Below are 17,810 nucleotides of genomic sequence, written 5' to 3'. Positions count from 1 at the left end.
ATAATTAACTTATTAAATGGCATGCATTGTCTCGAGGTTAGTTGGCACAGACACGGATAGAAAGTTGGGCATAGAATAGTTGGTCAAAAATTCTTCTATGTGGTCTACGTTTCCAACTGCGCAGCTATAGGCTCCAATGCGGCCCGCTTTTTTGGAATCTTTCTTCAACTTTTTTTCTTTGAAATCTTTCGCGTGTAATCATGATTGCGCTCAGATATAAGACAGGAGGTTATATTTAACAACTAAAACTAAATTTGATACTGCAAGATGAGTATTAAAAAGTGCCAATACCTGACGTCTCAGTGGAATCTTCTGTCTCAGTTTTTATCTCTCCATTTTGACTCTCAGTCGATTCTGAAGTTGCCGAAGATGACGAAGCCGTCTTGTCGTCTGCCTCCGACTCAACGTGTGATTCGGCAACAATATCGATGAATCCGAAGTTCGTGTTGTTGAATTTTTCCAGGACCTAAACAGTCCAGAAAAAGTTCGTTTTAGGTTTGAAAAAGTTGTCAGATAAAAATACATAATTGAGTTTTTCGATCTGAAGAATCATTAAGATACAAATGATATAATAGAATCTTATAATATGCCCAAATTCTTATAAAATATTTGAAAATTCACCATTTTTATACGTAGGCGCGCATGACTCCATGGCAATATACAGAAATTATTAAATGAAATACCGTCTGAAAGTCCGCCGTCAAACAGGTCAAATCTGCCTCTCCAAGTAACACTCCATTTAATATCTCAGAAAACTGTCCACATCTTGGACGGACGTCCATTAATTGTTCGGACCAACTTTGGAGGGGCGGTGGGGGGGGGGGGGGGGGCTATATGCTAAAATGGGTATGATAACTCTCTTCTTAATTTGCTTCTACCTTTTCTATCTTTTTAGAGGCGGCTGTGTAGGTGCTAGTGCCAAGTGCTATATTGTATGAAGACGAGTTACCGTTGCAATATCCTTTCTAATAAAGGCTTTTAAGAGCAAGTTTTTGCTAAGTGCTATTCGGAGCGCGGGTTCAGTAAAAACGCTCTTTTTCTGCTACAAGTTTTCAATTCAAGTAATTTAGTAAGCAACTGAACTGTACTGAGCAGAATCGTCTATATGAATTTCAAGATAATAAATGCGTGCTGTATGAATTTACAAAAGTCTTTTTCAACCAATCAAAATTTAGCATCGTCACATTACGGCTCTTCAGAAAAAGCGGAGGCGATGGGTTTCGAACCTTTAATCTTATGATTATAAACAGGGTTGCCTAGTGTGCTGTGCCAAGTGGGTCTTGATTAGTGGTATTGCCAAAGTCAAGGGATTTACTGGGTTAATTAAGTATAAATGGAAAGCAACATCAATAGTGGTTTGTTCTAAGTTTTTATTGAGTATTCCAGATCAAAATGCTGAAAGTTTACTTTCTGTTTGCTCTTTTGTGGCCTTTTGTTTTCTCATCTCATGTATGCGAAGAAATTGAGCTGGGGAACGCGACTGCTGTATGTTGTGAAAAGAATACTACATTCCGCGTTGGCCAAGTGGATGTGAGTTTCGTGCCATATCGGAGCCATATTTGTCCAGTTGGTGATGGAGGGATTGGTGGTTTGTGTCCTCGATTCTTGCCAAGTCTTTCAATGATGTTCGTGTTGGTCGTGGCAGGCGTAGTAAGCATGCATTAGAAAAATAAAGGCGTGCAGTTTTGTACAAAAATAGATTAAAAATGTCTGATTACGTAGTGGTGAGGCTCGATTTGTAGATTTAGGGCCTCCTGACCGCCCACAACTCTCCTTAAGTGAGGCATAAGTCTGCTTCGTCTTGGTATGAGGGCTGTTTTTCTCAGTACGTCCAGGTTCGTGGGCTCGCCCTGCCAAACGTATGTAATTTGCACGTAAGTGCGGTAAATGGGCGTCTCTAGTATGCCCATTTTTATTAGCAGGGCGAGCCGCCCGTCGAAGGAGAAGAGTTGTGGGGGGTCAGGCTGATAGTTCATTTGTTTTGTTTACTTCGCTGCCGTTTTCTTCGCTGTTAAAAATAAAAGTGGAACTGAATAGATAAAGTGATGAATAGTTTCTTTTTCTTCTGAGTAAGGTTAGAGTGGGAGGCCGTTCATTAGATTTTGTATCAGTGAGACAGTTGTTTGATAATCTCTTCGGGTTTATTTGCATTTTTCCCAGGAAGATTAATGTAGTAGTGATCTGTCAAGTGTGGCAGTTCCATTTGCTCCACGTTGTGAGGGGAGTAAAGTAATGAAGTAAATCCCTCGACATGGCAGTAATTGACAGTCACTAATGGAGTTTTCGGAAGTAATTCCCTCGGTATGGCAGTAATTGACAGTCACTAATGGAAGTTTTGGAGGAAAGTAAATTGAGAACAGTGTGATTGACTGCTCTAGTGATAAAGTTATTCAGAATACGTTTACTGCGAAGAGGTCAAACTTTAATAGCGGCGTTATTCATCGACTGTTGGATCTTTTATCGAAGCTTTGCAAAAACGATTGTAATAACGAAGAGACGGGATATTGTATTTTATCAAAGTATGGACACTAAAAGGTTCGTTAATTACTTATAACAATTTAGGATTTCATAGGCTAGCATTAAATTTTTTTTGTGTTTATCGTGTTTATCGTTACAGAATTATCGTGTTTAGAACGACACGAGGCAGACAAGATTTGCTAATCGAAATGAAGGAGTTCAAACATCAGTACTACGATCGGAAAAAATTAGTAAGTCTCGGATGGAAAGAAGTGGAAACAGTCGATTGAAAGGCAATTGAAAGGCAATTGAAGGGCACGCGATTGAAAGGCAATTAACATTTTGACTTTCAATCGCGTGCCCTTCGAAGTGATAACAAGGTGGGATGTTAATTTTTGTTGATAAAGGTTGGGAATAGATTGGTCAATAATAGTGCTCACGAGTTATGACTCACGAGTAATTTTTTTTGGTCAGAAGTAAAAAAAATAAATTGGTAAGAAATTAGAGGGGGACTGGTTGGAGAGAATGGTTGGCCAAAGGTACCATTGGCAATAAATAATGAAGAAATTGTGGGATTACAAGAAAGTTTAGCAGAAGGGTTCCGGGGCTGTAGAGATCAGGGCGATGTGTATAATTATGTTAGTAAATTAAAGTTGGAGATTGGTGATAGCAGGTTGTATCAAGAAGTTGGGTCGTATTCTGGTTTGTGTAATTCAATAGGTTTGACGTTTTGTGTGGATGGTTTGATGAGTGGTGTTTTGCCTGATGGTTTTACTGGTGTAAGGAGAGATGCCATGGTACAATGGAATGAGTGGTGGACGGCGGCACATGTTGAGATTGGGGGTAATGATAGTGTTTCGAAAACGCCGTGTGGTGAGAAATTGTTTCTGATTTGTGGAAGTTATCAGACATCAAGGGATTTTAATAATGTTATGGGTACTCCGCAATATTTTATGGATTTAATTAAGAGGGGTCCTTCTGCAAGTGGTTTGGGAAAGGATGTTTGGTTTTTCATTCCGACGAAAGATAATGTGTTGTGCCAGCCTTCGTTGTGTGCGCATGCTGTTTTAACTTTTACAAAAGGTTTGTCGTTAGTGACGGGCTGGGAGGCGCCTGATCAATCGAATCAAGTTGTTGTTGATCGGACTTTGGGATCGTTTGCTTATGGTGTGCGTAAAGGTGCGGTAAAAAGAATTGTAATATCAAATAAAAAAAAGGCAGTGTTAGACTGGGCGAAAGAAAGAGAAGTATCAACTGGTGGTGCTAGTGATGTGACTGAGCATGTGCAAAGTTTCGCTAATAGTGGTCTAATTTTGAAAACAAATAACAAACGAGGTAATCGAAGAAAATGGGGTGGGAAACGGGAAACGAAAACGCAATCGAACGAGAATATTGTGTATTCGTTTCTTCCTCCAAAGGATCCTTCAATGGAATAAGTGAGTTGTTCGACTTTAATTTACATTTTTTTTAGGGTTGGAACTATACTGCCAGGTTTTTTTCTTTTTTTGAGGTTTTATTATTTCAAGCCCGTGCCCTTTCAACGTATTTTGAAAGGATTATTTTGCTGATACTGGGCAATCGGTAAGGGTCCTGTCTGTGTTAGTTTGGTGTTGTTCTGGAAAAAAAATGATGTTTCGTGAGTTTTTTGGGTCGTTACTTTGCACAGTCGTATGTAGTGTAAGCAATTAACATTTTGACTTTCAATCGCGTGCCCTTCGAAGTGATAACAAGGTGGGATGTTAATTTTTGTTGATAAAGGTTGGGAATAGATTGGTCAATAATAGTGCTCACGAGTTATGACTCACGAGTAATTTTTTTTTTGGTCAGAAGTAAAAAAAATAAATTGGTAAGAAATTAAAAATAAGAAGAGGAGGCGTTACATTTGAATAATTTGCGGTGTTTATAAAATAAGTACTACATTAAATTAATTGCGACTCATGAGAGAAAAGATTTAAAAAAAATATTTCGAATAATAAAAAAAATTAAAGAAGTTTATGCAAGTCTAAGTGAATACACGGATGCCAACAGGGTCAAACTCAATGGGGTCGTCATTGTCCATTTGAATAAAATCCCAGAATTGGTGGGTGAGTTGGGTACCTTGGGATGAAGTAATGAAGTGGTAAATGTAGGTGTAGTATTCCCAGGTTGTGTAGAAAAAACATTTTTTCGTGAGAAGGCCTGTATGGGAGTGTGCCCAGATCACGATGGTTCTATTTTGTAATATGACATATTCATTGCAAAAACATTCCCTGTATTGGATTCCTACTTTCACGCAAACGTTGATGTTGTGGTTCGTGTGTAATTTTGGGGCGATGTCTTCTGGGCCGACGTAATTTCGGATTTGGTCCTAGTTGCTTGTCATGATTTTTAAGAAAATTCAGAATTGCTAGGTTTTGAGATTTGGAAATATCAGGGAAAGAAAAAGTAAATATGGTTTAAAAAAAAGAAATTACAGGTCAAATTCGCCTTCTAAAAATTCTTTGGTGTTTTGTAAGAAATTCAAAAAGGTAAGAAAATTTGGATGATCTGGTTCCAAAGTGATTTTTTTGTCTTGATTATTTATGCAGTATTCAGAAAAGACTGCAAGTTTTATATCAAAATCAGTGAGAAAGTAAGCATAAAGTGGAAATTGGGTTGGAATTGGAGAGATGTAAGGAATGGTGTCTTCTGATTGGTCAATTGTGGTGAAAGTTGGGGTTGGTGGATAAGACATGAGATAAGATTTTTAATGGAAAAGAAATGCAAATATTTGAGGAAATTTACATAGAGTCATCTGAGAATGGAATGGGTGATGGGGAGAAATTGGAATATTATTTAATTCAGTTGAATTGTGGTCTGATGTAGGGTCAGGGCTGTCGGGACTTTCAGAAATGGTTGGTTGCGATGGTTCTACTGCAGCTGGTTCTCCTTCTGAGTTAAGATAGAAATTCCCATTATTATAATTATTTCCCGATTGTATGCATTGTAGAATTGTTTGCCATACGGCTGATGTCTCATTCACTGTAAGGGGGATAAAAGAAATTGAATAAATATTGTTGACAATATTGTCCTGTTGCATGTTAATACTAATTATTGCTTCACGATCTGTAAAAAAGGCAATGCTGTATTCAGTAATATAAGCTGGCTGGCCGTTGAATGTAGTGTTAATGCGCGGCTCAACTTTAATTCTGAAGTGATATACTGGATTCATTATAAAATGTTTGAAATAGTGCAAAAGGTAAAGTTTTAGTTGTAGGAAAATTGTTTAAGTTGTTTGAAATAATTTCCAAGTTTCTATCCGCGAAGAAATTGTAATAGGTTGAGAGAATGAACAGTTAGCAATGAAGAGTGTTGCTGGTAGTTAGCAGGCAGAAAGTAGTTTGAATGATTGATAGTGTTGCGGGGGAAGTGGGGGAAATTTGACATTTTGATTAATTGGGATTGTGGGGAATTATCCCTGGTTGGATTGATTAGTGTTCCATTATAGGCTGTCATTGTGATTGATAGACAGTTCGCCTTCCGGGTTAATGGATTTCCTTCTTTTTCTCGCTTTGACAGATAATTGATAAGTTTCCTTTAGGAGTCGCATCTTATTACTCCGTTGTTTAGTGCGTCAGTATAAATTCTTTTTTAAAAATAAATTCGTCGCTGGATAAAAAGGTAGGGAGCAAATCCCCGCCTTTAACAACGGAGGTTTAAGGGGAATTGCTCTGTAATTTTTCCTTGTTGATTTTTCTCAAAGAATAATTGCAAGTAATGAAAATTTCGGTTTAATACACGAGTAATATCAAAATTTTGAATTAAGTTTTCGCAAATATAATGGTAGGTACTTTCCAGATGGAGGATAGGTCTCTCTGGTTTATTTAGGGCTATTATAAATGTTGTTAATTAATAAATTTTTTTTTAATTTTTATTTTTAAGTTTTGTTTTCCTTGCTCACTGCTAACACAAAATTTCTAATTTGCGGCAGAGTAGAAGTGAATGTAATTGATAACTTTTAACAAGTGACTTAGTTCAGTGGTTAGTATCTCTGGCCGTTGAGCTGGGGTTCCGGGTTCGAATCCCGGCGGGTTCCTGGTGCTTCCATAATGTGGGAAAATCTGGGAAAGGGCAAAGGGGTGTAAGGGTAAGCTAGGGTAAGGGGGAAGAGAAGAGGGGAAGGGTAAAAAAATTTAACTTTTTTTTCTTTTTTTTTTATTTATAAGCTGTTTTTACGGACCACGCGGCCGTCCCACTTAGCGCAGTTGGTAGCGCGCTGCACTCTCATGCTGAAGTTGAGGGTTCGAGTCCCGGTCAGGTTTTTTTTAAACGTTTCCTGTATTGATTGTTCTGAGAGGGTACGCTCCGTAATGGGATACCGGTGGTTGTTCCGGTATATGTGTATAGATGGGCTGACTCGGTGCGGCAGGCCTGTTGACATGATCAATTTTGATAGTTGGTTCTTCGTTACGTTTTAGTCTCCTGATGTAGTCTCTTAGGAATGTGTAAGGAGTGCGAGGTTTATTTATGTTTTCTTCGTTTTGGTTTTCGAACTCAGTTTTAATTTCGAGTGGTAGTACTAGTGAGCATTTGTGCAGGGGATGTTCTGGATGTTCTTGTAGGTAATCATAGTCATTTAATGCGACAACTTGTACTGGTTTTGTTTTTATTCGCCGTCCTTCGTGTGTTATTCGGAAAGGGAAACGTCGGTGAAGTTTTGCCCATTTGTGTAAAAGATGCAAATAAGTTAGATGTAGTAATACGCTAATCAAGAAGGATAAAAATCCGAAAAGAAGAGACATTTTCCATGGTATGTACTGTTCGAATCGGTGTTCGAGTTCGGGCTTGAATGCTCTTATTCTTTCTAAAAGTGGTTCGGCCATTCGTTCTATTGATTTGCTATTTGTTCGTCGTGTTTCCATTTGTTTAAACTCTGGTTGAATTTGCTGAAGAATATGAATTTGTGCCTCAGATCTTGATGAGAAGTTTGGTAGTTCATCCAATGGGGGCAGTAGTTTGAAGAGTGTACTTATTGGATCTGGTAATTGAAAATCTAACCGTATTGCCGGTACTGTGTCACAAGCAGTGAGGTCTGAGCGAAGATGAACATTTGGTCCTCTAAGCTGTTTTCCACATCCCAGTGTGATGATACACACTCTGCACCCAGGATGCTCAATTCTTGCCAATGGATTGCTGCCATTACCAGCGCTTTCGATGAGTGTATAATCGTCTTTGGACGATGTTATTAACCAACGACCGAAGCCGAGATTGCGTGCTTTTTCAGTCAACGGCAATTCTACTACATCCAGTTGACAGCGTTGCAATGCAAGTAGCTCGTCATCGTGGTAAAGTAAAGTAGCCATACAGGACCGATAAGTCTGTTCTGTTGGAATGGCTTTGGTGCATATTGCGTATTTTTGGGATCCGATACAATTTTCGAGCTCGTCTTCATCGATAAACGCTAGTTCTTCTCCGTCGTCTGAGAGGGCCATGTATTTGGCTTCAAGTCACCAAACTAAAGCCTTACCCGTATCCCCGTCCGGCATTGGGATCGGAATGGCATGCAATACGTTCACAACTGTACTTTTTGAAGCCATTGGAATTGCAAGTGTAAGTATAAGACCTGCGTCAATTGCCTCGACTTGTGTGACTAATTTCGTTTCATAGTACGAGAGAATCTCTTGAATTGGTACGGCTAGAGCAAATCGATCCTGTTGTCCATTTTGTTGCAAATGAACAATCGTAAGAATTTCATGCAACTGCTCCCTTGGGACTCATGACATTGGTAATAGTTGATTCATGAGAGGCGTCAAGGCATTCAGTATGTTGATTCGAAACGTATAAAGGGCCGATCGGTATGTTTTGATGTTAGCAAGTATTGCTTGAAAAATATTGCTAAGTACAAGACTATGTTGATTGATTTGTTCTCTTACGTATAAGTATTGGATGCAGTTTCTCATGTGGTGCACGTTTTGTCGTAACGCCTTGAATTGTCCTTCAGCAAGTTCCCAGTTCCTGTTTTGTGTCTCTATTATTTCGTTCTGGGCTTCTTTGATGGCTTTCAGTTCACCTGATACAACATAGAATTTTTCATTATTTTGGATTGTTATTTGTTTGACATGATCGGTTAGGTATTGAAGATAAGCCATTGCTTGTCTGATGTTTTTCTGGTTTCTAGCCACTCTTTCGTCGCATCCTCCAAACACTGATTTGATGAAGCATAGTATTTTGTCGCCTGTTCCTATTCCAATTCCCAGCACTGCGGCTGCTGCTGCTGCGGCAGTCGCACCGCGGGGTTGTCTTTGCAGTGTTGTAGAAGTTTGACTGTTTGCTCTTAGTAGTGTGCTCATTTCCAATTTGAGGTTTACAATGTCGTGTTGGGCCTGTTGGTTTTCTATCATTGTTTGTTGCGCTATCCAGTGGAGGCCTGCTGTCGAGTCAGTCATATTTGTGAAGTTCAATGGGCATCCATGATTTTCTGAAGTCCACATTTTGTCTATCTCTTTTGTCAGGTTGATCAGTTTGTCTTCCACTGTTTTGTTATATATTGGGTAGGGGACCAGGATTTCAGTTTTGACAAATTTTTCTGTCAATAGAATTTTCTGGTGAAGGTTGAACAATACTCCATCTTTTGTTGCCACCGATGGTTGGTTCGTTTTCATCAATGGTAAAAGTTGTAGTAAAAATAGTACGATATTGAGCATTTTGCTAACTAGGCTTGTTTGTGAAATTGAATCAGAGTCTTTGTGCGACCGATTTTGAGGTACAAAATTTTGGAAAATGATTTGAGCTGTGTCTTTTTTCCTTTTAAATTAGGATTTTTTTTTGGAGTGTTTTCATTGGTTGGTGACGTATCTAATGTGTATGTATAATAGAGAATTGGTGCTCAATTCCTATTGGCTGTCATCTTCGAAGCCAAAAGTTTGGTGAAGGTTTCCGTTGATCTCCCGACGGTGAAGTGTTAGCGGAACAATTCTCCGTCTGTTTTGAAGCGTTGGGCCAAGGTCCGCTAGTTCTCTGTTGGATACTCTTTGAGGAAGTGGTGAAGATGTTCTTGGGTTGTCGTGTTGAGCAATAGCACTATTGCTTTCGTTATTTTCAATTTGTGAAATGGTGCCTCCTATAAGGGAGTGCTCATTGTTCTCGTCGGATCTCGGTTGTTGGACATCATTGCTTGAGGTTGTATTGTTGTAAATATCGTTGATCGAGTTGGTCCGGTAAAAGGTTTCGCCTGTAGTGTCTAATATTGGGGGCGTGTAGACGGGGCTATTAACGTCATCAAATAGATCGCCAAGATTTTCAGGTGAATCGAACGTGAAGTCATTGAGACTCTGGTTTCGCGACTGTGAGCTTGTTGCTTGTGAGTCTGCAATGCTCTCATCGTGATCAGTTTCTGTTGTATCAATTGTCAGGTTTGGGTCTGGGATGTGGTCAAGTGGGAAGTAAGTTATTACTTTGACCTGTTCTTCCTTTGCTTTTTCTGATGGTTGCAAGAGGTTATATAGCGAGTTCTCGGGCCAATGCCAGATGATCATTTCTGCGAAGGTTGTATCGTCGATTTGAGCCAAAACGACTGTCGGACGGTAAGAAGTTTGAGTTGTTTGAGAAGACGTAGTCTCCTGTATCAATTGATTCTGGTGTTTCTTGCGTGTTTGCGCTTGGAACTGAGCCTTCCAAGAAGAATGCATCTTGGTCAAACGTCGGTTCGTGTGTCATATCATGAAATTGTATTGGCGGGTCTTCAGAAGAAAAATTTGCTGTTTGGATGTTTGAGTTGAAAGAAACTGACTGGACATCTGGTGTTGTTATGGGTAGCTGCATGTTGTCTTCGTTAATGTGGTGCCTGACTTGGTTGTCGAACAGCTGTGGTTCTCTTGTAGCTCTTTAATGCAGTCGTATTTTGGGTGAGACTCCCATAATTTTGTATTCTGAAATCTGAGGTCCAAAGGATTTATCGGTGTTCTGCCATGAAAGACGTCAGATGGCGTGCACCCAAGAGCTTGTGCAAATGTTGTGTTGTGTATAAATACTGCAATGTCAACGTATCTATGCCAGTCCGAGGAAGTTTGGTTTTCGTTAATTCTCAAGATTTGTTTGAGCGGTGCGTGGTTTCTTTCAAGTAAGCCAATGGTTTGCGCATGTTTCAGTGTGCAATGTTTGAGCTCTACCTCCAATAGGTTTGCTAGTTCGCTCATTAATTCGGATGTAAACGCAGTTCCAAGGTCACATATGATTCTTGAGGGAATGTAGGAGTGTCTCAGAAAAATTGAGACAAGGGCTCGTGCTACGATGTCTGCGTCGCCTTTCATAAGAGGTGTGGCGAAAAGGTACTTCGAGAACACGTCAATACCTGAGAGAATGTACGTGTAGGGAGAAGGGTGCATCTTTTCCACCAGATCTATTAGTAAAAGGTCTGCTGGGAAGTTTTGCAGAGACGAAAGTGGTTGTAATGGGGGTTTCAATGCAGATACTGGGTAGCTGCATGTTGTCTTCGTTAATGTGGTGCCTGACTTGGTTGTCGAACAGCTGTGGTTCTCTCTCTTCTTCTGGTATGGTGGGATCTGCTTCAAAGTTTTCTGGGTCTACATGTTCGAGGTCTTCTATTTGATATTGAGGTTTCACAGGTCGAAGTCTCATTCGATGGATACATTGCGTGTAATTTGTGTTGGTTTTGCGTACAATGTAGTTTGCATTCATGAGCAATTTTTCTACTCTGTATAATGGTATCCACCTGCTTTGCTGTTTATTGATCACTGCTACTTGTGTTGTGCTTTTTGGGTCAAGGATCAGGCAGTATGATTTGGGTTTTAGTGGTGTGGCGTTGGCTTTTCTGTCATAGTACTTTTTATATTTCAGATAAGACGAGATAAGGTTGTCTTTTACGCTGGAGAAAAGCTCCGTAGTTTTGTCTTGTAGCTCTTTAATGCAGTCGTATTTTGGGTGAGACTCCCATAATTTTGTATTCTGAAATCTGAGGTCCAAAGGATTTATCGGTGTTCTGCCATGAAAGACGTCAGATGGCGTGCACCCAAGAGCTTGTGCAAATGTTGTGTTGTGTATAAATACTGCAATGTCAACGTATCTATGCCAGTCCGAGGAAGTTTGGTTTTCGTTAATTCTCAAGATTTGTTTGAGCGGTGCGTGGTTTCTTTCAAGTAAGCCAATGGTTTGCGCATGTTTCAGTGTGCAATGTTTGAGCTCTACCTCAAATAGGTTTGCTAGTTCGCTCATTAATTCGGAAGTAAACGCAGTTCCAAGGTCACATATGATTCTTGAGGGAATGTAGGAGTGTCTCAGAAAAGTTGAGACAAGGGCTCGTGCTACGATGTCTGCGTCGCCTTACATAAGAGGTGTGACGAAAAGGTACTTCGAGAACACGTCAATACCTGAGAGAATGTACGTGTAGGGAGAAGGGTGCATCTTTACCACCAGATCTATTAGTAAAAGGTCTGCTGGGAAGTTCTGCAGAGACGAAAGTGGTTGTAATGGGGTTTCAATGCAGATATTGGTGCTGGTTTTGTTTGCAAGCATGTGAGACAGTTTCTGATATATTCTGTTAGGCGTTCAGTGAAGTTCGGGAAGTAAAATCGTTTTCTAAATTCTGCTATTGTCAGTGAGACTCCTTTGTGCCCACTCCAAACACTGTTATGAATTCTGTAGAGTACTTCCTTCTGTAAGTGCGACGGGACGCAATATTGTTTAATAAATTGGTTTCCAGTGTGGTTATAGAACTTGCGATGAAGGACGCCTTCTGTTATCGATAGTCTTGGGAACTGCTTGAGATACTTTTTTAGGTCACTGGATAGATATTGTCCTGTAGTCGGTGAACCTCTCTCAAACCAGAGCAGTACCCGTTTGATATCTTTGTCTTGTTGTTGTTCGGCACGCAGATCTAAAGGTCCGTGCCCATGAGTGATGAATTCATCCAATGGGTTTTGTTCATGCATGGCGTTTATTTGTTGCGTTGCAGGTGAAAGAATTTGCAGTTGAACGTCAGCTCGAACATTCATAGGATCTTCTCCGCTGGTTTGTTTTCTCTCAAGTAAGTATGTTTTCATAATTTTGGGGGTATCGTCATTTTCTGAGCTGCTCAGATAACTGATTGAATTGTCAGGTGTATCTGCTGCTGTGTTGATTTCGATTTCGTGCATCGGTATGCGTGAGTTGATGCGTAGATCGAGCTTCTCTTTCGGGTTTATGTGTATTCTCGACAGATAGTCCGCTGCTAAATTGGCTTTTCCGGGTATGTGTCCCAGTATGATGTCGAAGCTGAGTACATGATCGAGAGCATTCCAAAGTGTTGGCGGTATGATTTTTGTTTGAAAGAACCTGGTTACTGATCTGTTGTCTGTCAAAATGAGAATTGGTTTTTTACATCCCCATATAATATTTGCAAAGGTATCTAGGGCAAAGTGAACTGCGAGGAATTCTTTCGCATATATCGAAAGTTTGAGTTGGTTTGGGTGGAAAATTCTAGATCCAAAACTGACGGGTGCATAAATTTTCAGTTCCTGATTATCATCATTTGTTGTGTAGTCTTCCATAATTAGTACGTATCCGGCTGCGTAAAAGGATGCATCAGCCATTATTACATATTGCTGGTCAACTTTTTGGGTAATCTGAGTGAAAGGTCACAGGCTGTTCTTAGATCATTTGTGAGCTTTTCAAGCATAACTTGGTGTTCTTCTTCTATCACGAAATTGGTGCCTTTCTTAAGTAGACGATAGAACGGTAAAAGTTTTTCAGCAAGTTCAGGGATAAAGGCTTTGTAAAATTGAAAAAATCCGATCATTCGTTTGACTTGTTTTGGGTTTCGCGGCATTCTGAATGTTTTCAGAAAGGTTGTAATCTTCTGTGTAATTGGTGTGAGACCCTCAGAGGTTATCGTATTACCAAGGAATTGTATTTATCTGAGTCCAAATGCGCATTTGTCTGTTGCGAGTTTCATTCCTGATTCTCGGATGCATGTAAAGACTGCTCGAAGTTTTTCCAACATGTCGTTTGTGTCATGTGCTCCGATGCCAATGTCGTCGACGTACTGAAAGCATTTATCCGCTGTTATCACGGGGTCCAGGTTTTGACGCATGAATGAGCTAAAGGCGCTGACTCTTCTGCTTAGTCCTTGGGCTAGTCTTTGAAAAGCATATGTTCTCGATGCGAAGTTGAAGGCCAGTGACTGTACTGATTGTTCATCTGCCATTGGTACAGAGAAGTAGCCGTGGCTGCCATCCATCTTGCAAAAGAGTTTCTTGCCGGCTAAGTGGGTGCCCGCATCTGCTAGTGTAGCTATCGGGAAGTTGTTATTGTTGTAGTCGTTTCTAACGAGATGGTTCATTTTTCTTAGATCTACTAATATTCTGAGCTTCCCGTTTGGCTTCCGTTTTGCAAATATTGGAGATGAGTAGCGGCTGAAGGGGAGCGTTGTTATGACTCCGTAGTACTGGAGAAGGGCTAGTTCAATAAGCAAATCGTCTTTGAGATGGATTGAAATTCTTTGAGTTTTTGAGTATACAGGTCTGTTTGTGTCTGGTGTCAATTTGACTGAGAATTTGTGAGTGTAGCCAATTTCAAGGCGGTGCCTTGTGAATATGTCATTGAATTCGACTAGAAGCTGTTCTGTTCTTTCTTTATCTTTGTCAGACAGTACGCTGTCGCTCCATTTGAATGCGTTAAGAAAAGTTTTCCTGTCTTCGTTTTTCGAGAGTGGTTGAATTGCTTCAAGATTTTTAAATTTAACAAGTTCGTCATATATGCGTTTTTCAACTTCACTCATCTTCGATGTGTCGGGATTGGTTTCTGGGGTCGGAAACCAGAATCCGTTTTCGTGTGTTATTGTTATATGATTTATTTCGCCTTTTGCTGTTCTCTCTATAGATTTTTCTATTTGCTTTATTGTTTTCTTTGAGTCGCTTGATGGGAGAAGTTTTGGCTCAAGTGGTATCAGGTAGCGTGCTTGCTCTGGTGTGATGATTTCGAATGTTGCTACTGGAGAGTCTTGTCTAATGTGCAGTGGAACTTCTGTTGTATTGATTGCAAGTAGGGTGGTAGTTTTGTTTTTTGTAAGTTTGTCAAGCGTGCTTGTTAGACCAAGGCCCAGTTTTTCAAATTTGACAGTAGGCTCTACGAGTCCAATTTGTTCTTGTGCATCAGTTTCCTCCAATGGGATTAGTTCCAGAAATTTTTGTTCCCCAGGTGATAGCGTATAGGTTGTTTTGGTTTTGAGCATGATTTTTTTTCGGCTGTTGAGACGTTTTTGTTTGTTGTTGCCTTTTATGTGCATTAGATTTAGCTGAAAAGTAAATTCTGGTGTTTGGAGTAGTCTGTTGTGGGCATCAATAATAATCTCATTTTTATCAAAGAAGGGAAAGCCAAGAAGGATAGCGGAAAGTGTTTCAAACACCATGAACTGTTCCTCAAATTGTAAATGGCCAATTTTGAATGTCAGTTGGACTGTAAATAAAATGGGTGATTGGTGTAGGAAAGCTGTAGAAACGTTTATTTCAGGAGGATTTGTTTTTTCTGGTTTTTGGTAGAGGTTTCTGCTTATTTTATCAAAATGTTTCTTTGACATGGCGCTGCTGAATGCTCCAGTGTCTGCTACTGCTTTCATTATTAATGTTTCGAACTGCAGAGGTATTATGAATACATTTTCGCTATAGTTTGTCATGCTATCTGGTATATGTTGTAGAAAAACATGCAGGTTATTTAGTTTTTTGATTGCTGAATGAATGGCATGTTTCCATCGCGGTATGCTGGTTGACGTTCTGGACAATCTCGGGCAGTGTGCTCATTGCTAGCACATGTTCTGCAAAATGTTCTCATTGGTGTAGGAGATCTTTCGGTACGTCCATTACTTCGGTCGTTTCGTTGGAAGTTTGACCTTCCTCTCGGATAATTTCCTCGGGCTCTCTGAAAGCTTCCACGGTTACGTCCTCTGCTGTTGTAGTTGTTACTGTATCCTCGGCCATTTTGGTTTCCATTATACTGGTATGTTTGTCTGTTGTGGTTGTAGCCTCTGTAGTTATTTCCTCTTCTGTAGCTAGGGTACTGAGTACTCTCCACGCGCTGATGCGGTGGCTGTGCTACTTGCATTGATGCTATGCCGGCGGCCATTATGCTTTCTATGGCTTGGGCCACAGCAGGATTTCCTGATGCGTTTAGTGCATTGAATGCCGTGGTGTATTGTGGTTCGGGGTTTATCTGATCAATTCTGACTCGTCGTTTGATGATAGCGCATAGTTCGTTTACAGTGATGTTGTCATTCTCTCTCAGCAACACTTTCTTGTACTTGAAGGGCATGCCTTGAATGAATTGTTCTCTTATTCGTCTTGTTCTTTCGTCAGTGCGGTCTATGTGAGCTGCAGGATCGTCCACAATTGCGAGGTTGGCGAGGCGTTGCAGATCTGTGAGGAAGTCATCGGGTTGTTCTTTCACTGGATCGAACTGTCTCGATTGCAGATCGAGCTCAAAGTTTCTTCTTTGGTCTGCTCCTGCATATCGGTTGCGTAGTTGTTCAAGCGAATCGTCTAGATCGTTTCTTGTGTTTTCGGCGAGTCGAAGGTAATAGTTGAGTGCATTACCGGCTAAGTGTAGGTGAAGATATCTTGCACGTTGGTGGTTCGCTTCAGGAATTCTAGATACAGCAAAGTTTGCTCTCAGTAGTCCTTCAAATTCAGGCCAGTTTTCGTTTGGTAGTCCTGAGAACCTTTTCAGATGTACGTGAGGCGGACTTGGATCTGCCATGTTCCTTTAGTCAGTTTGTTGTTGAAGTGTTTTTGTGGAAAGAGCAATTTGTGCGTTTCTCCAATTTAGCTGTGTCACAGAGTTTGCAGTTTAGGCTATTTGGTTGGTCTTTTTTGTTCTTCGCTGCAAGTTTTTGACTTACTTTTCTGTCGATTGTTTTGTCGTTGAAGAATACGAACGGGTTTCTAGTATGATAGCCTTCCAATAGTGTCATAGAAGTACTGTTGTGGCTTGCGTTGTATTTTCTCTTTGCTAGCAAAACAAAGAGGTTGATGCTCAAATAATTTTGAATGGGTAAAGTTGGTTTGTGCTTGTTGTTTGGTTAATTTCTCGAATTCGGTAGTTTTGAGAGAAATTGTAAAGTTCTGAGTTTTTTGTAATACGGATCCGTTTGATATCGGTTTGATTGTCTTCTTGTGCGATAAAATAAAGGCTAATTCCGGTGTTTGTTTTTCTAATGATTCGAAGATTGTAAGTTTTTCCGTTAATGGCTAATTCCATGAGTTAACTCTCTTCTTAATTTGCTTCTACCTTTTCTATCTTTTTAGAGGCGGCTGTGTAGGTGCTAGTGCCAAGTGCTATATTGTATGAAGACGAGTTACCGTTGCAATATCCTTTCTAATAAAGGCTTTTAATTGCAAGTTTTTGCTAAGTGCTATTCGGAGCGCGGGTTCGGTAAAAACGCTCTTTTTCTGCTACAAGTTTTCAATTCAAGTAATTTAGTAAGCAACTGAACTGTACTGAGCAGAATCGTCTATATGAATTTCAAGATAATAAATGCGTGCTGTATGAATTTACAAAAGTCTTTTTCAACCAATCAAAATTTAGCATCGTCATAATGGGATTTTTTGTTCAGTCAATTTTGGCCGATCAATATAATCATAGTAGAGAGTAGTGAGTGGTATCACTACTTAGAAAGTTGGTCCAGCGCAGAATTTGAACTTAGAAAGTTCGTCCAGCGCAGAATATGAAAAACATTTTTTTGAATTTTGTATTTTACAGGGAGACATCAAGATTTTAAGTTTTGTGCTCCGAAATACGTTGCTTTCGTTCCAAGTTTTCCTTAATTTGTCCCAATTTTCGTCTTTTTCTAAAAATTTATTATTAACTGTAGTGTTATTGGCTTTATCTTTTAAGATAAAGGAGGGTTGCTGAATTGTTCGATCCGAGTTTTTTTACTAGAATATATGCTAAACTTTCCAAAATGCAGACATTGTCAAAAAAGGGACCAAATATGCATTTTAAACCCATTTTCTTCAAATTTACTGAAAGTACACACCTAAAGACTGCGGATATACTCTTCGTATGCTCAGAAAGAGAGCTAGTTGTACTCCAGCTGGCATTAACAGTCTTCTGGAATAAGAACTTTGCCAGTTAGCAGTAATTTAATCTTCAACGGCTTCAGTTGCAACCATTTGTTTCTCGAATTTGTTACAAGATTCATAAATTGTTTATGATTCTTATATATTTGTAAAATTTATAGGATTTTCCTTTTCTTTTTAAATTATAACATTAATGATCGCTCCCATTGGCTTTAAAAAATTCCACAATTGAACAATTTTAATGTTCTTAAGGACAAACTTATGGTTTTAACAGCGTCACTGCGATTTTAGCGCAAAGTTTAAAAAACTTTTTAATTTAAACGGTATTTG

General features: G+C 39.7%; 1 protein-coding gene across 1 annotated transcript in view; it reads right to left on the bottom strand.

Moving 5' to 3' along the window:
• LOC142351003 (uncharacterized) overlaps nt 1-17,810 on the bottom strand; it is a 33,716-nt gene that overhangs the window by 5,261 nt on the left and 10,645 nt on the right. The window contains exon 6 of the mRNA XM_075403043.1: nt 292-466. Coding sequence (XP_075259158.1) covers nt 292-466 — 175 coding nt within the window. The remainder of the gene's footprint in view (nt 1-291; nt 467-17,810) is intronic.

The sequence above is a fragment of the Convolutriloba macropyga genome, chromosome 12 (assembly GCF_964194025.1).
Source record: "Convolutriloba macropyga chromosome 12, txConMacr16.3, whole genome shotgun sequence".
NCBI lineage: Eukaryota > Metazoa > Xenacoelomorpha > Acoela > Convolutidae > Convolutriloba > Convolutriloba macropyga.
The sequence above is the reverse complement of the archived record's forward strand: the minus strand, read 5'-3'. Positions and strand labels throughout refer to the sequence as shown.